A 23,391-nucleotide genomic window follows, 5' to 3' on the forward strand; every position below is an offset into this window, starting at 1 on the left:
ATCACCATGAAATAATAAAATATTTAAAAGTACATAGACTTGGAGTAAAAAAAAACATCACGCGCCACAAAAGTGTTTGTTCATAATATGATTAATGATCATAAAAAGTTTTTATTTCAAGTTGATATATCTGTCCATATTCACACATCCTCTCTACCTCTCTCTGTTGTGGGTCAGTTTTTTTGTTTTTTTTTTCACTTTTACCTGGTTTCAGCTCAATCAGCACTCGCTCGTCTCCCCTCCTATACTTCTGCTTATTTGCACTGAGCCAGTTGCCTAAACACACAAGCCTGTTTACACTGGCAGGTGACAGAAGCTTTGCGAGCTGATTCATTTCCAGCTGCTGATTTAACACATTAACTTTGACAGCCCCAGTAAAATGTAATTAAAACCATAATGTAATGATTTTCAAATACTTTCCAACCTACATTTAATATATTCCAAACCTGTTCACATGTGGAATGTTCCAAACAGGTGTTTTTTCCACAATTTTCAGTCTTTTGTTACCTATCCCAACTTTTTTGGAGCATGCTGCAGGCATCAAATTCAGAATGAGTGTATAAAGTTTATTAGTTTGAATATTAAATATATTGTCTATTTGCATTCTGTTTTTATTCACAATTTGTAAGTCACAGCTTTTTTGGAATTAGGGTTCTATCTATTTTAAGTCACTTACGATTCAGATAAAGGTCCAAGGATGAAGGAACCAGCAAGTAAACCAGTCATGAAGACTGTCTGCACAACTTCAACCAGGTTAGACCTGTCGCAGACAAGACCAAACTGAAAGACAACAGTAAATATCAGTAGGGTAGTCAGCACAATGACAAATCACACATCATACTTGGCTTACATCAGTGACTATGGTGGCGTCATACAGCCCGTTTCTGTACACCCATCCATTCTGGCACCCTGTGGTCTCATTGAGTCCGAACTCCCTGATGGCACCAATATCCCAGTCCACAGGGACAAACACCCGGCACCTGCTGAAGGTCCCATCCTCCTCCTGGGTCAGAGTCAGGTTGGAGTCAGCCTGAAGATCCGACTGAATAAAAAGAAAACTAGAAAATAACATGGGCTGGAAGACATTTGGGAAGGATAACCCAAAAATAAGAAGTTTCTGAAAGAAAACAAAGTCTCCGATAGTTCTCAGAATCTCCCCAAAATCCACCATTTTATAGCAGATGATGTGTGAGACTAACCCGGTTAGTTTGGCTTATGTTTCAAGTGATGATAAAAGAAAACATAACTGTTTAACTATCTACATTTAGTCAGTAACTCAAGTGTGGTGAGCACACATTTCAGTGCCAAATGTAACATTGTTTGGTTTAATAGCTGACCTGTTAAAGCAGAAAAAAAGATACCGGGCGGGGCCTGAGGGCATTAAATTTGCATTAACATTGTCCTCACTCGTTTAATTCCATCATGTGACTTTATTCAGCTACTAAAAATCATTTGCAAGTGTTGACATTTTCCAATAATCTATATATGTCAAGGAATCTCTTATGTTATCACAAATATTCCACTTCAAATTATGCATTTGTTGATGTACACATTTTATAATTAATCAAATTTTAAAAATATATGTAATGATCTGGGAAAAAAGTGTAAAAAGAAAAATGTCCTTTCCAATCAAATGATAAAATTAATACTAATAATTCAGTGACCCCATAAAGAGGCAGAATGCATGGTTTCCTGATGAGTAAACAATAAAAAGGAAATAAATTTAGAAAATCTAAGTGAGCTCAAAGCCTCTGATGATCAATCATTTTATCACCAAAATCATACACACACACACACACACACACAAGGAGAGAGAAGTGTAACCTGTGCTGTCCGTCTTATTAAAATGACATTTTATCCATCAACCTTGGACCGGTGTCGGTGAGAGAAAATGCATATCATGACATCAAAGCACAGAGTGTGTGATTACAAGCCCCATCCAAAACGACACATGTTAACAGATCAATAAGGTGCCAATTGAACAAATAATTTGTGCATGATTAGTGATGTTCTGACAAAGGCCAACAGTGGGAAACACTACAAAACAAATTAAACTGTCTACTGAACATGATGAGTCTCAATCTGTTTGCCTTAATCAATATTTACAAGTAAAATGTTCCTTTTATCTGACATGTACACTTAAAACAGTCAATGCATTTACATCATTACATACAAACCTTATGATGTTTGTGTGACAGTGCATGGAGTTGCCATCATACGTACATTTACAACAACAATCTTTACATACACCATTTACATCAGTACCTGAACTAGGAGCTATTTTACAGCCCTTTGCACGGGATACAAAACAACCATACAGCTACACTGGGAGTGATGACAGTGATTCATTGGTGAGTGTTTATAAAGCAAACAGACTACAGTACTGTCAAAACAACTTGTCTAGTGATAAAAAAAATAACGGAATAAACTGGCATCTGAAAAGTTTAAAGGGTTATTTCAACCAACATATTAAAGATTCACCTCTCATGGTATCCAGTCATGTCAACAGTTTGTTTTATTTGCTGAGGTTTTGAGAGATTCTGGAGGATAGAGGTGTGGACTCCAACCACATGACTTGGATTCGACTCATAAATTTGTTAACTTTAGATTCAACTTCAAAAATCATCATGTGGAGTTGAGCTTTTTGACTTGAACATACTTGATACCTTTCCCAAAGCCCACAGATAAAAAGGTATGGTGTCAAAAAGTGTGCCACAAATCAATTCGTTTCCTGAATCAACAAACTTTAACACCATTCATTCCCAGCAAGCTGACACATAATTGCCCAGATGGGCTTTGTCTGACTCAATCCGGCAACATCCAATCAAGTTGCAGCAGGAAGAACTAAGATTATTGAGCTCCAGTTGGAAAAAATGGTGACAAAGACAATTTAATTTATGTACAAAAAGTATGTAGTGGTCAACAAACAACGATTCCAGTATGCAAAACCAGCTTCATTGGACATTTGAAGTTGAAGCTAACATTAACATAGTTAGTAAGCTAATGCTTAGCTAAGATTAGCTTAACAGCTACATAACTTTGTAAATCAATGAGTCATGACAATCACAGTTGCATGATCTTAGCGTGATAACATGCTAACATTTTCTAATTAGCATTAAACACCAAGTAGAGCAGAGGCTGATGGGAATGTCATTAGTTTTGCAGGTATTTGGTCATAAACCAAAGCACGTGACAAATTTACTCTTCGACCTGGTGGTCACCCTAGATGAAAAGTTCAGGAATCACCAAAGTCAGTAGGATTCATCCTTCAGGGACTATTAATATATGTAGAAAAGTTCATGGCACTCCATTCAATAGTTTTTGAGTTATTTCAGGTAAAACTGGTGAGCCGTTCACCTACTTTGTATTGAGGTGGAGCACTAACAAAACGGTAGACAACAAGAGAGCTCCCCTAAAGTGAAGCCAAAAGATCTTGATCGCCCATTGGTGACTGGCTGCAGTATAGGTCATAAATCCCACCCCCCTCCATATTAAGACAGAGCTTGAGCCAAACTAAACCCTCAATGTACACATCAAATGAATTTTCAGGTAGTTCTCATCATGCTGATGTTTGTTCAAGTGTTCATTTCTGATTAGTGTGGTTTCAATAAATCATTTGTTGTTGTAAAAAGTGGGTTTCATATGATTGACAGTTGAGCCCCACTCACGATCCGAGTAGGCTGGATGCACAGACAGGACCCTGATACCACAGCTCCAACCCTGCTGTGCAGCCTCTGGTTCCAAATGACATCACAAGCACAAAATGGTTGTGCTTGAATCAGACAGTGGGAGGAGGTCGAAATGCAGCATCCATCTTTATTTAGTCAATTGGATGGAGGCTGAAATCTCAGAGACAAACGTCCCAAAAATGAGATCAAAACTATCTGCATGACTAAATACCACTAGAGATGAGCGACACAATTTTTTTTTTTTTAATTAGGATGAACTGCCCCTTTAAACTTTATTTCCATTAGGTGGAATGTTTTCAGTTTTTGAGCATGCACACCTCTCCAAGTTCATCAGCAGTCAGCCTGTAACACAACACTCATTGCCAGCATTCAGGATTCTTCCCAGCTGTTAGATCAGTAATGGTAAACAGGCAAAATGACCTCTTACAAGGGTACATAGAAAACAGCAATTATTACCCGTGTCTGTTTGTTGGTGTGTTTAGTTTTCACTCTGTTGACTGCTTGTGAAAATGAAAAGTAAATTCTCACTGCAAGTTCCTAAAGCTCCCTGTTTGGCAGGTTAACTTCATGAACTCCCAGTGAGGTACAAGCACAAAAACTGGCTTTATTCAACCCAAGAGAAATATTATCAGCAACCAGTGGTCACATACGGTGAAAGTAAAATACCTATTTGCATAGTACAAGAATATTAGGCAGGTCTCAATCCGTGAAAGTAATTCTCTTTAAATACCTCGGGAAAACGCCATCTGACAATGTGTTGTAACTGCAGTTGTGGGACAGAGCAGTCACAGTTGATTTGTGCAGTGCAGTCAGAGCCTAAACTCTTTGGTTCTGCTTTAACAAAACCACCACACCACACATCTATACAGGAATCTAGTAGATTTCTTATATCTTAAGTAAAAATCCATCTGAATTTACAGAATTACAAAACTTAAACTATGCTACAATGTGTTTATAGGGTATCTGTATCAGTGTTATGGGAGTTTTTCTTAAATTTCTTGGATAGGTGTACACAGAGTACACCTAACAATCACAGATTTTTCACCAAACGCACTGGTAAAATCTATAGTTTGACTAAGGCTGAATTTACACTTTTCAATTTCAGTGTAGCATAAAGTGCCATATAAAGGTGGCATGACACTCTTGAGTTTTGTGGCACAGTTGAATTTAAAAAAAAAAAAAAGGCAATCACTTCCAGTACTGGCAGGAGATGGTTTGGATTGTGCTTATGTATGAAGAGGAAGAAAAAAAGAAATTAGGAGTTGATATAATTGATTGCATCTCTTCTCCCATTTACTGTATAAGCGCACTGTAAACGTTTCAAGTGTGATTCCTGTGATGAACTGAGCCTCTTCTCAATGTGGTCCTCATGCATCCTGCAGTAGTATCACACTCCTGCCAGCCTCATGTCTTCTCCTCTTCATCATCTTCCTCCTCCTCCCCCTCCTCTCTTTGGCAGTAGTGGTTTCTTGGAATTGACTACAATGCAGCTGTGCAATACCATTGGTTTCTGTCCTTTTGTTACTGGCTCTGCTTGACTTAACTGATGCTGAGCTGCGCAAATCCAATGAGTTTAACATCATCAGGAATTTCAGACTCCTCCACACCAGATGCCTGGAAGAGAGGGAACAACATCATAAACTGTACTACCTTCAAATCTATGGCAACAATAACTGATCATACTAAAATATACAAACCTGAGTTCAAAATGGTTGGGATATTTTATAAAATGGAAATAAAAACAGAATGCAATGATTTGCAAATCCTTGTCAACATACACTTAACTGAATATTTCTCAGTACAAACACAAGATATTTAATGTTCAAATTGATTAACTTCAATTGTTTTTGTAATTATACACTCATTCTGAATTTGATGTCTTCAATGTCTTTTAAGTGAAGACAAGCTTGAGGAGCCTCGAGTCGAGCGGCTGTAAACCGTGAATAAAACATTCATGTACAGCTCTGGGATAAACACACTGGTTCTTTAAGTCCCCTGTTGTTTCATTATTTAAATGATTTTATTATGAAACAACACAATCAGGAAATGTTTTCATTTGGGGGTTTCATCAGCAGTAATTTAACACGACTCTGATACAGCTGAAAGCGAATATGAAACGGTAAAATAATACAGATACCTGAAAGTTCAAAAAGCACACAGGAGAAAAACTAAAGTTACCCTAGTTATCCGTACAACGCGCACTAACACACCCCCATACCATCACAGATGCTGGCTTGTCAGGCCACAGCACAATTTTCCATCCAATCAGGATACTGTCACCCGTTATCAATGGTTTACCTGTGGAATGTTCCAAACTAGTTTATTGAGCATTTCACAACTTTCCTCTGCTATTGTTGCCGCGGTCCTGACTTTTCTAGAATGTGTTGCAGGCATCAAATTCAGAAGGTGTGTTTGAGTGAAATATCTTGTCTCTGCACTGTATTCTATTGAATACAGGTCAAACATGATTTTTCTTTGGAATCAGGGTTGTTTCTTAGTACACTAAATCCATTCTCTGTGTACTTACCAATTTAAAAGTCACATTTTTGTTATTGTGAGGATCATCAACAATCTTTTGCAAGTTGGCAGCAACTAGACAGAAGACAAAAAGAAGTGGGAGGACCACGTCAGATGATAAGTCAATTTAAAAACAGATGATAAGACTTCTCAAGACAGACAGTACCTGGTTTGGGAACAGCATGCATACAATAAAATCATAAACCAGCTGTATCCAGAACAGAACATGCCAGTGGTTTTACATACTTAAGCATATTTATTAAATCACAAGTACTTAACATCCCCCCAAAAATATTTTAGCTTTTTTAAAATAGACTTTGACCTGTTAAGCTGTACTGCAATCAGTAGAAAGATGGCACTTACAGAAATAGGTAACCAGTCACAGCAATCATAAATTTTGTGTTGAATTTCAGAACACTTGACCTCATTAACGGCTGGCTGCAACAACAGCAAGTTCAGAAGTGGGTCAGCCAAAAGGTGTGTGTGTGTATTTGGGTGCCTACACTAAACACATTTGATTGGTTTGTTGGCAGTAATGACTGAAATGTCTTGTGCTGTGACCATGGGCATTTAGTTATAGTTAAAAGAAGGTGCATGGCAAGAAAATTTTCATTTAACACCTGAAAGTGCCATTTCCTGTGATATAGAGCCTTCAATCATGATCAATAAAGCTGCTCTTTCTCTATAATGCTCAGTTCATGCTGCACTATTACACAAAAAAATATTAGTGTTTCATTCAGTTCTGTACTTTCAGCAGTGAGTGACAGATAAGCATGCTCCATTTACTTCATACTGCTACAATTAGCTAATTATTAGCAGAGATGCACCAATTGCAATTTTCTTAGCCAATTCCGATTTCTGGTTTTTATAAGGGTCTGACCTGCCGATTCCGATTTTGGCCGATTTCAATTTTCAGTCTTTCTAAGAACTGTAATCGACAGCATTCACAAACATTTTTGCAACGTTTCTTGTAAAAATTAAATTAGATGTTCATAATAAGACACTGACTGTTAAATATTCATTAAATACTATTTAAATTTTCTCCAAAGTCCTCCAGGTTACAGCCAGGGCTTATTATAGTTTTACATTAAGATTATGAATCAGCTGAATGTGATGACTCGCGAAATCCTGCGACAGACGCTGTACAACAGTTTGCTGCGGTAAAACTTTGCCGTGAGAAAAACAGATGCAGAAGTTAAATGAGTCTGGATGAGAAAATGTTTGAGGAGACACATCAACACAGGTTGTTTATTCTTCAGCCAGACCAGGAGGAGAGATTTTAACTGACCGTCTGTGAACAGCAGTCTGCTGCTGGCTAACATTAGCCTGAAGAGCTACATAGTTAACAGCTGTTTTGCGACATTGTCAGCTGCTCTGTCTCGTTGTAGACTGTCTGTCTTCTCCTTATCCTGTTCTTGGAATCTGTCCCTGACACCAGCTTCAAGCAAGCATGTGTCTGATTGTGTAGGTGTTATCAGTGCTGTGTTGATATCATGGTCAGTTTGTCTGCTGCATGCATGACGTGACCATCGTGCAGAACATGTGTGTGACAATGAGGGGCACAGAATCGGATACGTGACGCTGACTGGCCAGTCACCGGTCAGGGCCGGTCACGCTGAAAACCGGCCGGTTTCAGTCTCTGGCCGGTCGATCGGTGCATCTCTAATTATTAGCCTTATCAGCCACGGGTGGTGAGCAATGAACATGTTGTTAAACCATTAATCACAACCAACAACTATCAGCAGTCAACATCAGACAACCTTCATCATACTAAGGCATTTACAAAAGGTTTCTGTAGTCATGATAAAACTCCCTTAAAGAAATATTACACAATAATTCCTTATGTGTCTGTAAAAACACAGAAATCTAGAAACACAAGATTGAAGGCGTCATATGTCAACAGTATTCGTCTTAGTTCAGAATCTACCCTAATAGTTAAGCAACTGCATCATGTAGGCTTGTTCTTACTAAGACCAGGCAGAAATCTTACACATAGTCAGGCACAGGCATCAAGTCAAAATCTAGGCCATTTCTATAGTGATGACTTTAAACAACAAAGTTTGGAGTACTGATCAACTCTGAAACAACAATGGCACATCTTGTATATTGACTTAACAATGAGAAATAGTACCACTGCTGTTTGTGATCATCTCTTTTAGATTATGTAATTATTCAAGGCAATGTAAATCTTAAGAGACACTTCAACAATAGCAATAACAAATTTGTTGAATAAAATATTCAATACTTTCTATTAAGTCCACTTAATGGAAACCACCATGAAAGCACATCATGTCATGTCCCTTGGTAATGGAGCGTGTTAGAAAAGACACAGACGGACAATCATTTAACAGGTGTGTTGATCAGTTACACCATCTACCTGTCACACAGCAAGAGAAACAGTGTGATGTGCAGACAGTTAGGAAATTTTTAATAAAAAAAGGTCAGGTCAGCTTGCCAGTAGGCCAGTATTTTGTTGTTGTTGTTTTTTTTTAAGGCTATTTAGTCCGTTACCTGTGTACCCTGATGAATTAAGTTAAATTCAAAATCAAGTGGTTAAATCAACCTTTTTTTCTCCTGGCATTAATTAAAAATAGGTCATTAAAAATTAGCGATAAACTTAAACATTTTAGTGTGATAGATTTTTAAGCTATGGTGACCAGCCCTAATTTATTCCACATATTTATATGTTGTATCTAAATAGAGAGACGACTAGACAGACATAGAAACAGACACACACACAGCAGAAAAGTCCCGCTCTGCAAAACATCACATAAGACAACTGCCCATTTCATGTCATTGTTGCAGAAGAAGTAATTGCACACTCATCCAGAAACAAATAAAAAGCTTTACGTCAACAATTCATGAGGTTATTATAAAGCTACATAATTAGAAAAGAGCAGCGGAGCAGAATCGCTTGTTGATAGCGCAGAGAAATGCGTTCCTCTTTATGCGTCAAAAGATATTTAGTAAGACGACAGGAAACTTAACAATGCATTCTAATAACATGCTGCAACCAACTTAAAGTCCATTATAAAGACTCAGCAGTAAGGACCAGGCTTAGTAAATACTAGTTTATCTGTGCTATATCTCTTACTTACCTATGACCAAGTCCCTCCCATCAACCAGACCTGCTGAGACCAACTCCTGAGAAACTCCATCAGCAGAATCTGAGCACCAACATGGAGAGGAAAAAACAGTGTTAGACTCAAGTCTCTTGGAACAGTATTAAAGAGGATCTTCAAAAAGTGCTTCCCAACCTCTGCCAGACATGAACTCAAATCGGATGTCATTGAGTTCCTTCTTAGGATTCCTCAGTCTCAAGACAAGGCTGATGGGAACACTGGTATTGGCTGCAGCTGGATCCTGCAACAGAACAACAGTAATTACTGTACAGCACAAAGCACGGTGTGTGGAGGTTTCAGAAAGCTGAACCCAAACAGTCCTATAAATGATATTCTGAACATTAATATTAGCAGCAAACAACTACTTGCTATGTAAAGATTTAGTGGAGTATTGCGTTCAGAGACCAAAGTCACACTCCTGGGTGTGTATTAATTCAGGCATCTGTGTTGTTTGTTTTGGTAGCTGGTCTAGCTGCTCTTGCTTGTTAGTGCATGCGAGTCCATGTGACTCCTTCCTCATGAAACTGTTGGCTTTGAGGAGAGCAATATAAAATACTTTTTTTTTAAATTAAAGAGTAAGATCCTTTTTGTTTAACCAGAAACTGTCTATCTCTGTAGTGATTAAATCCATATTGTTGTCAGCCACAGAAATCTGAGCCTGTCAGTGGCAAAACCAAGCACCTTTAGTGGACCCATTCAGCCACAATATTTTCACATCTAACTCGGTGATTTCAGGATTTAAAACAGAGGTGTTGATTGCTGGAACAGTGATAATATAAAACAAGACATGTTTGGAGAGTTTTATTTTGTTTATGTGTGTTTTATGATGATCAGGTTGGTGAATTTATTGTTTTTGTCAAAAGAGTCTGGTGGGCAAACACGCCCATCTGTTTTGACCTGAGACCTGCTGGTGCTCAAGAACAACATCCAGTGGCAGGGAATGTTGTATATACAACCTTTAAAGGTGCAGTTCAGAGTTTGGCCAATAGTAACACTATGAAGCCATGTTTTCACAAGTGGATCGCCACTTGTAATGGCACATTCATAAAGATGCACATAAATAATTTATATCCAGCAGCTGGTTCTGTGCTACTTCACCTAACGACCATCAAGAAACACTGTAATGCACCAACAAGGTAGTATAGGAAGTAGTCTGTAAACTATTAATCGTAGATAAAAGCAATGCAGGTTTAAAATTTTCATGAAAAATGCTTTCACAACGAAAGGAACTAACACCTTTGTTAGACCTCAAGGGTCCACATATGGCACTTGGGTGAGTAACAGAGAATGCAGCTGCAACTCCACAGAAAATTACGCAGGGTACCTTTACAAACCCATTTAAAGCTAACCAAAATGCATTTACAGTAGGCCCAATACACCAAAATACACAATATGAGAGTGGCAAAAGCATTCCTATTTCCAAATGAACAGTTTATTAAATAAATGGAAGACATGAGAAAATGTATCATAAATCATCAAAGAACAAGAGCCTCTGGTCAAACTCCACAGAGGAACTAATCTCAAAGTTAACAGCATTTAATTAGGGACCTGTGAAGCAAATACTGAAATCAGTAAGCCTGTTTTAAGCTTTTTTTTTATTCTAGGAGAGACACAGCTTAATTATGTTTTTCATAGATGCTGCCCTAAACTATGAATGTCAAAAAACACAAAAAGCACTCCCGTTACTAACTGTCATGTTTTTACCTGAGCAGTGGGTGCATGTGAAGGGCTCCCTGTTTGAGCCTGTGCTGGAACGTCCTCTGCTGTCTGGCCTACACTTGCAGGGCTCTCGTGTGCTGCAGCAGGTGGCTGCAGATGTCCCGTGGAGCCATCTGCTGGAGGGAAAAGCTAAGAGACACGAATATGCAAATAAATCAGTGGGTGTTTTGACTTTTAAATGAAAAGAAAAAAAGAGGACACACGCAGGACAGTCATGCAGATCACTCTGTCGGGGCATTACAATAAATCAAGACGTTCAGGTCATGTCCACTACAAATGCACTCACCTCCATATTCTGAGACCCGTCCTTCACTCTGGGTGACTGCAGAATGGACATGACAAATTTTCAGGATTAAAAACATGCAATTCTCCTTTTATCCCCCTGATGTACGGACTGATGGAGCATTGTAGGATTGAAGGAATTTGATACAAGGTGACTTTAAATGCAGGGCTTAACTGAAATCACAGTTGAGATAACAGACAGTAAAATCCCACACCAAGACATGAACTGAGCATAACACATCAGAGAAGAATTATAACAGGTGATTTGCGCAGGTGTGGGGTCTTAAGAAACATTATATTGTTTACAATTAAGTCTTTTACTCTGGAAAAGTTAACCTTTACTAAGTCAATATAAGGTAATTTTTTGTCAAACTGAGGCCTTGTGACATGTCTAAACAGCCAGCTCACTGTAAGTACTAGGGACGTGCATAATGTGTTGTTGCTGCTACCCTTACAAACCAGCACCAGAAATACTAGTTGGTTAAACTATTAAATATTTTATCAATATACAACACCAGTCTGTTGGCTCTAAGATGCTGCGCAGCCACCTGCCACTAGCCAGGGCTGCAGCCCGTCTCCCTGCATTAATAGCCTGACATTGTAGTCCAGTGAGGTAGAAAGCGCACCAGATGATATCCAGTATTGTTTTTATGTTGGCTGTGCCAGTATCAACTGGCATTTTAACCACTTGACCAGAGCAATGTGTAACCACATTCAACACAGGCATGTGGACGTTATCCTGTAAGGAGAATAGTTAGCTGCAGATATGACTTTGTTTATTGAAGAATGTGATTAATGGCATCAAATGGCTCTTAATACACAAAATATTTTGTCTGACAATGTTTAAACTTATGGATAAATAAATTGTGCTCAATTTGACGGGTTTCTGGGTGTTTTCTTAGACTAGTTGACTAGTCTAAAAGAAAATTTGTTTCATTGACAGGGAAATTAATCACCAGAAACATCCCTAGTAAATACATAATCAACTAGCAAGCTGAAAGACCTATTTCCTGAAAACTTCTACCCGTTATTTTACAGTTACAAGCTATTTCTGTGCAGATAAAAGATTTCTCAAGATCGAGATTTCTGGCATGTGGTGTATTGATTGATTGATTGACTTGAGTAACCTAAATTGAACTATACTACTATTGAGGCAGGAGGCCTTGGCTTAGAAATATTCAAACTAACAATCCAACAGCACCATCTGCTGGTCTTAAGCATGCAGTGTGCATTAAGGAATAACTGTAGTGGCTTCACAAAGTAAATTGGATTGACGATTTGATGAAGCTGGCATGCAGAGTCTCACCCGCAGAGCTGCCACAGCAGCTTTGCCCTCCTCACTCTCCTCGTCCAGCTCATCATCACTCCACTCCCAACCACCATCTTCTGTCTTGTGGAGACGGCCACTCGAGCCGGGCACACGGCGCACCTACACCATGCATTATTTATTAAAAAGGAAGGAAAAAAAAAAGATGCAGCACTTAATATTGACTCATTCATCATCTCTTTCTGGTTAATCCTTTTCAGAGTTAAACAGGATGTATCCCAGTATTAAGCAACTATGCTGAGCAACAAAGTGTTTTAGTAATGACTATCAAACCTTTCTGGACCGCTCTGTAATTGTTGGACCTTTATTTAGGAGCCTCTCTTGCAAATACTCATTATTCTGTAACAGAGAGAGAAACATTTTTTACCTGATCTGTAAAGATTATCTTAGAAACACAAAAATATTTCACTTTATTTTGTTAAAGTATTGTATAAGACTCACTTTGGCTTTTGTGAAGAATTTGTGCTTCAGCAACTCGGCTGCAGTTGGCCTAAATAGGAAAAGAGACACAGAGCTCTTCATTACACAACTGTGGATCTAATGGAAAGAACAACAAGCACAACTTCAATATAGCAATAGGAAAATAAATTGTTTTTGGGATTTTGGAGGCAGACCTTTTTTCAGGATCTTTCTGTAAACACAGGGAGAGCATCTTCCTGAAGGACTTGCCATACTTCTTCACCATTTCCTTGTCTGTGATGCCCGTCTCCAGACAGGGAGGGTCGTTCTGCAAAGTCAGCATCAGCACCTGCAGACGTGCAAAGATCAGATTCAGTCAGTTAACGGATTTAAAATCAACTGAGCAACCTTTATCAGAGTAACTCTGTGCAGAACAGCTGGACAGAAATAAATGAGCTCAATAAACTTCTTCAGAATTAACGGGATAGTTCAGATTATCTGGAGTGTGGTTGTATAAGGTACTTATCAATGATCAGATAAATCATTATCTGTTTAAGAGTATGCTGTATCTTTCCATCAGACAGCCTTTTCAGTCAGGAAACCACTGTTATACAAGCAAAATATCTCTCTCTCTCAACCAGGATCCTTACATAATAATAGTCATGTTACCTCACAGAACAAGATACATGATAGTCTACTGCTGCCTGAATTGGTTTGTTTATTTGTGTTAGTCAAATCCTTTAAAACACAGAAGCCTCACATTAACTTAATCAAGCTAACAAACTGAGGCAATGTTGGACTTGCAACTCCTGTGTTCTACAAGGTAAAATGACTGATTTTGCCAGTGCAGTGTGGTTGGTTTGGAGAGAGTGGTTTTAAATAATGGCAGTGCCCTGTTGGAAAAGGCTGTCTGATAGGAAGTTAAAGTGATGAAAATATTCTAAATATAGCATAGACTTAAAACTGATCAAACTGAAATGATTCTTTTTCAGGTGGCCCTTTTTTAAGTGGCTAAATTGTTGTTTAGCTGCTGACCCAATCCACAGCAGTACATTAATACAGGAAATACAGTAAGTATAATAAGTACCTCATACAGCCCTGCTTCAATTAAGATTAACCATGCCTTTAAGGAATCCCTTATTATGGTCTTTATTTGCTATATTAAGAGTTGTGTAAAGTGATCTTTGCCTGGTGAAATAAAGAAAATAAAACACTAATACCAGTGAGCAATCATACAGGTACCTTCATTGGTGGGTATTTGTGATATGGTGCAGCCCCAGTGGCCAATTCAATGGCTGTTATCCCAAAACTCCAAATGTCAGCTTTGAAGTCATAACCACGGACCTGGGGATTAAAGGCACAACCAAGTGAACAAAAAACTTGACTTTTCCTTTTATCAGTGAGTTATGAGGCATTAGAGAGAGAAAACAGAAGGAGAGAAAGAAACCAACAACAACACAAGCCTCCCACCTGCTCCATGACCTCAGGGGCCATCCAGCATGGCGTTCCCACAAATGTCTTCCGAACCTTGTTCCTCGTCATGTCTCCTCCAGTTGCTAGAAAGGCACTCACACCAAAGTCTGGCGAGTGTGTGTGATTTAGAGTGTTTGACAGAGAAAGAAATTCAAAAAATCTCTTTAAATTACTTACATTTTAAATATTTAGACATTTTTATCTCCACCAAAAAGGACTGTGATTGTTTAAGTACAATGTGGGCCTTGTGATTTCAAGTAGACAAAGTATCAGAATTTTTAATAGGCAAATCTACAACCCTCGGCCATCGGTGATGAAGGGTTTTAATCACACAGTGCAATGATTTGTAAACTTTTTTCCAACCTACACAACTGAACACAGTACAAAGACAAGATGTGTTCAAACTGATCAACTTTGTTGTTTTTTTGTTAATATAACCTTTATGAATTTGATGCCTGCATCACTTTTTTAAAAAGTTGAGAAAGGGGCAGGATTGTTGAATACTCAAAAAAACAAAAGAACATCTGTTTGGAACACTCCACAGGTAAACAGGTTTACTGGGAGCAGGTGACAGTATCATGATTGGGTATGAAAGGAACATCCTGACAAGCTCAGTTGTTCAAAAGCAAATGGGATGAGGTTCAGTACTTTGAGAAAAACTACATGGGTAAATGGTCCAACAACATTTCTCAACACACAATTTCAAGCAATTTAGGGATTACACCATCTATAATCAATAAAATCATTAAAAGATTCAGAGAATCTGGATAATTTTTGCATGTCAGGAGCACAGCCTTTGGCATGGGAACACTTTGTAAAACCGTTGTCAGTAAACATAGTTTGTTGCTGCACCTACAAATGCAAGTTAAGACTCTGCCATGCAAAGCATAAACCATATGTCAACGTGCAGAAACGCTGCCAACTTCTCTGGAGCAAAGGCTCATCTGAGATGGACTGATACAAAGTGGAAAAGAGTGCTGTGGTCTGACACATCCACATTTCAGTTTTGGCATGTCATGTGCCATGGCATGTCTGTGTCACAAATGTCTGGAAGAGGTGAGTCACAAAATATGCTGAATAGTAATTTAGTTGCTTTTTGTCAATTGAAATAAATGTAATTGAATGTGTAAAATGGACATATGAGATGGTCTGATATCGATCACACACCCCTGAACTGAATTGAAATTAAATCGTGGCAGACTTTGTGACATTGGCCAATATTATACTGTTGTCCAAATAATCATTATATTATCGTATCGTGATGAAACTTATGATTTACACCCCCATGTCACTGACATGGGTAACTGGCACATCTGCAAAGGCCCCACTGATGTTGAAAGGTACACACAGGTTTTGGAGCAACATATGCTGCCATGCAGACAAGGTCTTTTTCAGGTATGTTCCTGCAGGCATCAAATTCAGAATGAGTATATATTTACAAAAAACAATAAAGTTAATCAGCTTGAACATTTAATATCTTGTCTTTGTACTGTATTCAATTAAATATGGGTTGGGATTTGCAAATCATTGTGTTATGTTTTTATTTATGTTCAACACAGCATCCAAACTTTTTTTGGAATTGGGGCTTAAAGACAGAAAGTGCCTACAGAGGGATGCGTAACTACAAAGAAATTTAATGCAAAAATAGTGAAATCATAGTAGATACAGAGAAAACAGAAAAACTGTACCAGCAATTTGCACTGAGCCATCTTCTCCAAGAAGAATGTTTCCAGCTTTTAGATCCCTGTATGTGAAGAGAAGACGGATTTAAACATGATAAAGAATTAAGATGTCACATGACGACGGCTGCACCAGCAGAGGAACGGTTAGGCTGTCTGATGACTTTGCAAAAGAACAAACACGCTTTACTCCTACGCACAAACACGTTAAAGCTGCCCCTTTGATCTGCCTCATTTTAATCCCACCTGATTTCTGTTTGCATACACTGAGAGCAAACTATGCTCAAAGAACAGGAGTGGATTAGCCTGGCCTCAGACGCCTCCCTCTCCCTCCCTCCTTTTCCTTATTAGGTTTAAGCAAGTTATCCAGAAAGTCTGAGCTCCATCAGCAGCTGCTCTCTCTGTCGACTGAAAATAGTGTCCTCTCACGACCTAACGGTAACATCAAATACATTTTATATCAAATCAAAACACCCTTCTAGTATTGGATTAATCCAGTCAAATAAATGATTGTAGCAGAAATTCACAAAAATAAAACACCTTTCTAAATGACTAATTTTATAAAATCGTAATGTGACTAAAGAGAACCTGTTTTTAGAGACATGAGCCTGTTAATGTGAAACAATAACACTTGTCTTACAACAAGGCACAGAGAATGAAGACAGGCTGTTCTTCTCAGTGGTGGTTCACAGTGTTCCTGCGAGCAACTTTTATGTAAAACAAACCTCCTCAATTATGCATTTTCACTATATTAAATATTGAAGAAGTGAGGTCCAGTTCAAACCGCATGCTCATATGCAGAGATGAAGGGCTCAGAACCAGAGTGAGCTGAGACATACAACTGCTCTAAGGCAGTGTACAATGATAGCATGGCGTTGCCTTGCAGCCTGGGCGCGACATATCCCTAGAACTCACCGATGAATCTGGCCGTTTTTGTGGAGATACTCCAGCCCCTCCAGGACTTCTTTTAGGATGGTGGCGATGCTGGCCTCATCCAACACTCCACTCTTGTGTTCACCACGAGAGATGATATGCTTGATGATGTCCAACACTGAGCCTGCGAGAGAGGCAGAGGTGTGTTATAAAACATGCTGACACCACATTCAGGAAATCTCCAGTCCAACAGGTAGACAGAGCCACACTGAGTGGCACGTATCTGACAGTGGTTTATACTAGAACTGCAACAGTTTGTTGATTAAATGATTTGTCAATCAAAAGAAAATCATTTGCCAACTATTCTGATAATCGCTTAATTGCTTCATTCATTTTTTTAAGTAAAAGCGTCAAACATTTGCTGGTTCCAGCTTCTTAAATGTAAGAATTTGCTGCCTTTCTGTGTCTTTGGTGATTCTGAACTATTGCATGGACAAAAGAAGATACCTGAAAAGGTCACATTTAGCTCTGGGAAAATGTGATGAGAATTTTTCCCTTTTTTTTTTTTTTTTTTGACATTTTAAAGACTAAACATTTAATTCTGAAAATAATTGACAGATTAGTGGATAACGAAAATAATCATTAGTTGCAATGCTAGTTTGTACTATTTTGTCCTATGTTTTTTAATAGCACTAATACAGTAAAATTCAATTCTTAAATAAGCAAATGTACATGTTGTGCAAATCATCAATTTTCATACCACAGTATAACACTGCAACCATGTAATTAATTGTACTATAAACAAAACTCGCAGCTGTGTCCTCTTTCTCAACAAAACAGCCTGCCAGAACTCAGCACAGTGAACCAACAGGAAGACTGCACCTGAAGTTGCTACTTCAAAAGGATCCTGCCCTCACAATTTGAGAAAAAAAAGATGCTCTGAAATGAATCAAACATTCAGAGATAATACAAAATAGTAACAGTAGTAAGAAATACTCTTTTTGTGGTGGTTTTCCCACTGACTGTAAATTGAACACTGTCAAATATCACGTGACCAACTTTTAAATGGCATCACTTAAAGCTACACAGAGGAAATGTTACAAGTTGGCTTTCAGCTCACCCAAAAATTCACACTTCACACAAGAATGTCAGTCATATTTCTTAAGACTGTCATGAAGTCAAACCCTATTTTTTAACATCATTTATGGTCATCAGCATATTTCATTGATCCAATGTATTTACATTCAGTAGACTCTTTCTGTTCAGTGTTTGTTTGGCTGCACTGTAAACAGATGTTGCTTATGTGCTGTATATCTGTCTATCTGTATATCTATCTATGACAGAGTAGCGGCTCAACTATTGTTTGCTGCACCTAAACCAGATACCTGTTATCTCTGGGACTTAGGAAAAAAAAAACACACCACCCAACAATTCTGAAATGCTGAATTTCCACGTATGAAACCAATGAAAGCAGCAACTACACAACCAACCACTTGGCTCCCCGGTGTCTTAATCCAAACCCTCAGTCAAAGTTCAAATCCAGGCTTATTTGAGATAAAAGGAAAAAGTAAAGGACGTATGGCAAAGAAAGTCAAGCCCTAGTCAAGGTGAAGATAAGAGTTAGCAAAGGCAAGTCAGACGCTGAAGTCAGAAGTTTCTTTTTTACAGCACTTACCACCGCTGAGCAGCTTCATCACCAGCCACAGTTCATCCTTCACCACAAAGGACGTATAATAAGACACAATGTTCGGGTGGTGGCACTGGCTCATAGCCTGGATCTCTTTCTGCACAGACAGAAAATATGGGACACAAGGTCAGACAAGAAGCAGAAATTGTTTGGTTCAAAGCAAAGCACTAACTAAATATTAAATGACTCTGAGTTCCAAACTCAAGCTCAGCCATACTTGTTAAGTAGGATTGGACCTTTTGATGTGAACTTCATCTAATAATCTTACTCTAAGTGTGGTTTGACTAAGACAAACCAGCTCCTGCTATCACGCTTTCCTCTCAGTCAATCTGACCTGTTCAAACAGACCAATCCTAAAGCACATGGTGTCTTTGACTCCAGATAGTAGAGTTACCTGGATTACATCACCACTGAAACATCAAGCCAAGACATTTTTAACCTAGATCACAGACACAGGCAAATTTGGGACCAAGGTGCACCCACAAGGACTGAGGAGGAGATAAGGCAATACAATGTGTAATACAATAATCACATTTGATAGCAAACAATGCATTGTCAATATTTGATAGTCCTTGAAAAGCAATAATAGTGCTAGGATAAGGAGGAAATGATTGATGCGGTCATCTTTTTGATCTTTAGTTTCATTTTAATGTCAAATATTCCCTCTGCTAAACAGAAAAAAATTATACCAAAAAGCACATTAAAAAAGTAATACTTGTAACTATATAGTAGGGTTACCAGATGGGGCAACATATACCAATAACTGTACCAATAACTAAACATATATGCTGATCACTATCTTGACTCTACAGAAGTAGTCATCTCTTTCAATATTTAAATATTTCAATATGGTGGTTTATGTGTTGTTATAATAGACCAGTGTGGAAAACAATGATCAAGTTCTATGGCAGTATTAGGATTACAGATTTTTGCATCAATGTGATTAATTAGCTTGATTTGTCAGGTTACTAGATTGCCCTCAAGTGAATTTTGTCTACAAAGTTTTCTCAATCAAATTAGAAGGAAAATAACATTTCTTCCTTTATTCTATACTATTTTTAGTTTAACTCAGCACAGATTCTATTCAGGTAATTTCAATGCAAACTACAGACTTTTGTGAGATCTACCAAATGCTGGATAATTCAGAAACAAACCTGTATTCACATCTAGTTTTTAAATATAATATATGTAATGAAAGTGTACTTTATTATATCTTGCTGTACTCACTTTTTATTTTGTTTTATTATATAATTCTGTCCTCAGTTTACCCTCATTTTCACTGTTTTAAACTCTTATTTTCATAAAAGCCCTTCTAGGGACAGGTGTAGCAAATTGGCTTCTGCTAAACACTATTTGTATTGGATAGGGGTTTTCATCTTGTCGATGTATATTGTATCTGTCCCTATCAAATAAACGATAAATAAATGAACATTCAGATCATGTGTCCAATGGGTGATTATGAAAAGCCTGGTGTCTGATCTGCTACTAGTGTGTCTTTTCTTCACGCTTTCTTGACTGGTTGTGCCAAATCGGGGGAAAAGAGAGATGAGACAGACTTAAAAAAAATTTCCAGACATTGCAACACAGTACTCAGATATATTAGTGCACCACCAACATACATGTGATTGATTAATCACCTGCCTGCCAAGATAAATCAGACTGATCTTCACGCATTTCATTTTCAATGTAGTTATTAGACATTGGTCAATCTGTCACTGAACTCATTAAACACACAGCCTTTAGGTATTTGTTTTCCCTGAAGCTTAATAAGCCTAATATTGTAGCTCATAAAAAAATTATTATTTATTCTGTCAAGGAGCTGCAGGAAACTCTGTGGTACTGTATCACATTATAAAGTGCTATTGCTATATAAAGGGGGTTATACCCTGGTTGTATTTTATCACTATTGCCCACAACAGTGTTTGACACTTAAGTTTGGTTTGTGAACTGATTGACTGAATCAATCAAGTAAAAACACATATAAGACTGACGATTTTTTTTCTTTTGTAGTTTCATAGTTTAACTTTCTGTTGCACATGCATCTATATTGCATCATATAAATTCACAGGCTCTCTGAGACTGATGAAAGACTTCCTGTAAATATCAAAATGTTAAATATTACATACAATAATTTGTATTATGGTTCAAGCTGTTATTTATTGTTGTTAGATTCCAGATGATAACTAGGTGGTTATGAGCTATGTAACAGGGGGAGTGAAGTGTGTGGAGGAAACTGACTTCACTCTCATCTCATCAGTGTTTGCAGCTGTGTCACATTTGGACATCAACAGTCAAAAGTAGAATAAAGTGCAGAAAACATATCAGTGGCCAAGTGCTCAAAACAACATTTTTGCACATAAACCTATTAAGTTGTATTTAATATTTCTTTATGATTGTGTCTTGATCCAGCTCTTGTATTCAGTGGTTGTTAAGTGGTATAAAGCTTTTGATCTGTCCTTGACTAAACTGACCCCACCAACCCACACCACTCCCAGCAAATACACACAAAGAACATCTGGACTGCAGATACAAGCCACACATTGCACGAGTTTCTTACCAGGAGTTCATCCATGCTAGTTTGACACTTTTCCAGATTGATGCGTTTGATGGCCACCTTCTCCTTCCTCGGCTTGCAGTAGGCTGCCTGCACAACTGCAGTGGCTCCGCTCCCTGAGGAGAACAGCAGAGTTACAAATTACTATAATACGTTGCATCAACCTAAATCTAACTGAACTGGAGAAAACTGCCATTAGATACCAATACAGACCAACCTTTTTGTTCAAAGTCATCAGTCACGTTACCTTGCCTAGAGTAAAGTATGTCTCAGTATAATCCGTGTCATACCTCCAGTAAAAGAGCACCACCCTCTCCTGCAACTGACGAATCTTCACGCACCCTAGGCTAACTAGCGTTAGCTAGCCGTTTACCTTCATACTGACTTGCTAAGGATTCGTTTAACCGTAGCTTGCTATCTAGTACAAACCATTAAATAATTCATTTGACATGCCCAGAAGGAAACTTAGCAGAGCTGTTAACCTTCTTGACATGTAGCTACGGGTTGAAACTGGCCTTCTGTTAGCTACAAACATGCAATGCTAGTTGGCTAGTAGCAGTTGGCAGCCGACACCACTGTTGAGACAGGGGAGGCTAGGATGCTAACTTTAGCAGGCTAAGCTACTCACCTATCACCTCATTGAGTTCGTAGTCATCCCTGTCGATTGACCAGGGTTGAGAGGACTGGTCGTCTGCCATGGTGTCGTTGTTTGAGCTGTGTAAACAATGCTTCTAAATGATAAACAGAAAGGCTGTCTGGAATTATACTATCTTTGTGATTACTCCATTCGGCTGCGATGATGCTGGCTGCTGCTGTTCCGCTGACAACTCCGACCGCTCCTGTCAACACAACTTTACGCGCGACTGACGCATCGTGTTACGTACGAACTCACAGGAGAGGCACAGAGATGTCGCCATCTTGAGTGTGGCAAAGTCTGCCAATTGTCTGTGAAAGCCGAAAAACTCGGAAACAGAAATTTTACAAACGAAAGTCATTATTTATAGTAATTTGTCTGTGACATGTTCGGTAGTTGAACTGGTTGAACCACTGAATGCTTACCTCTAAAACCGAATCTTGTTTAGAAGAGAACCCACGAATATCTAAACTCTCGCGAGATTTAGACGAATTGTTTCTTCATTGTGCATGCTATATGTTAAATAATTAGGTTTTATAATGGGTCAGTACTGTGGTTTACATCTAAGTATGTTAAGGGCAGATAGAACTTGGTTAGAATAAGGGAAATGTCGTGGATTGGCTTAAAATATTCACTCTCGCGAGATCTACCGCGGTTCTGGGGTTCTTTTTTAGACACGACCATAAAACTGGGCAAAATAAACCCAGCAGAGGACGCTAATGCCTCTACTAAGTGCGGGTCTTTTTTATTGACAATTTCTTGCTCATTCGTATGAAGTGATATTTAAAAGGCCGAGGCCTGTAGACCATACGAAATGCCACGGCTAGCAATAAAAAAAGTCCTGCATTCAAAATGTTACCAAACTAACAAAGGCAAAATTCATTATGCAGAATGGCCCAAGTTGGTGTTGCATTAGCTATAAGTTATACAGTGCACTTCTATTTCATGTTCATGACCTCCATGATTTTCAAAGATTGTTTTTTAATTATTGTGTATTATTAAACATTTAATTGCATATATTATTTGAATGCAAATATTATTGCATTCATAAAAGTAAAGAAATATATTCAGAAGATTTCTTATGTTTTTTGGTTTTTATTTCTATGTTATATTACTTGTTTTAAAATGTCTTTCTCTGTGTTTTTTATGCTTATTGCTGTACATATTGTCTACGGAACAAATAATGAATTGAGCTGAATATAAGCAATGGCGTTGTTCCTGGATGAGGTGGTATTAATTTTAACTCATTTATGCTGGGTAGTTCAATCTATAATAATTATTTTTCTTAATGAATTCATTATATTTTGATGTAAAATTCTGAAAAGTAGTAACAATAGTTGTTAAACACAATGTAGTGGAGTAGGAAAATAAAGTAGCATAAAATTGTTTAAGAGAAACACAAATATTTTAAAAATGTACTTTGGTACAGAACTTGA

At 38.1% G+C, this 23,391-nt stretch overlaps 1 protein-coding gene across 1 annotated transcript; it reads right to left on the bottom strand.

Moving 5' to 3' along the window:
- Positions 1-1,410: 1,410 nt before the first annotated feature.
- Positions 1,411-22,193, bottom strand: oxsr1a (oxidative stress responsive kinase 1a). Its single transcript, XM_084731819.1, has 17 exons — positions 21,950-22,193; positions 21,325-21,437; positions 18,756-18,864; positions 17,123-17,264; positions 16,217-16,272; positions 14,526-14,635; positions 14,298-14,399; positions 13,271-13,404; positions 13,098-13,146; positions 12,930-12,995; positions 12,636-12,758; positions 11,334-11,369; positions 11,033-11,176; positions 9,464-9,569; positions 9,305-9,373; positions 6,217-6,281; positions 1,411-5,303 (listed from the first exon to the last, which is right to left on the bottom strand). Exons 1-17 carry the CDS (start codon positions 22,017-22,019, stop codon positions 5,229-5,231), a joined length of 1,569 nt encoding a protein of 522 aa, XP_084587945.1. The 5' UTR covers positions 22,020-22,193; the 3' UTR covers positions 1,411-5,228.
- Positions 22,194-23,391: the final 1,198 nt, after the last annotated feature.

The sequence above is a fragment of the Lutjanus erythropterus genome, chromosome 12 (assembly GCF_056507025.1).
Source record: "Lutjanus erythropterus isolate fLutEry1 chromosome 12, fLutEry1.hap2, whole genome shotgun sequence".
Taxonomy (NCBI): domain Eukaryota; kingdom Metazoa; phylum Chordata; class Actinopteri; order Lutjaniformes; family Lutjanidae; genus Lutjanus; species Lutjanus erythropterus.

Excerpts from the sequence above, each read along its gene's own strand:
- oxsr1a (XM_084731819.1), bottom strand. The coding sequence starts at position 22,019 with ATGGCAGACGACCAGTCCTCTCAACCCTGGTCAATCGACAGGGATGAC. Across the intron at positions 16,273-17,122 it reads AAAAACGGCCAGATTCATCG|GGATCTAAAAGCTGGAAACA; the intron begins GTGAGTTCTAGG and ends CTTCACATACAG. Across the intron at positions 12,996-13,097 it reads AATTCTTCACAAAAGCCAAA|AATAATGAGTATTTGCAAGA; the intron begins GTGAGTCTTATA and ends TCTCTGTTACAG.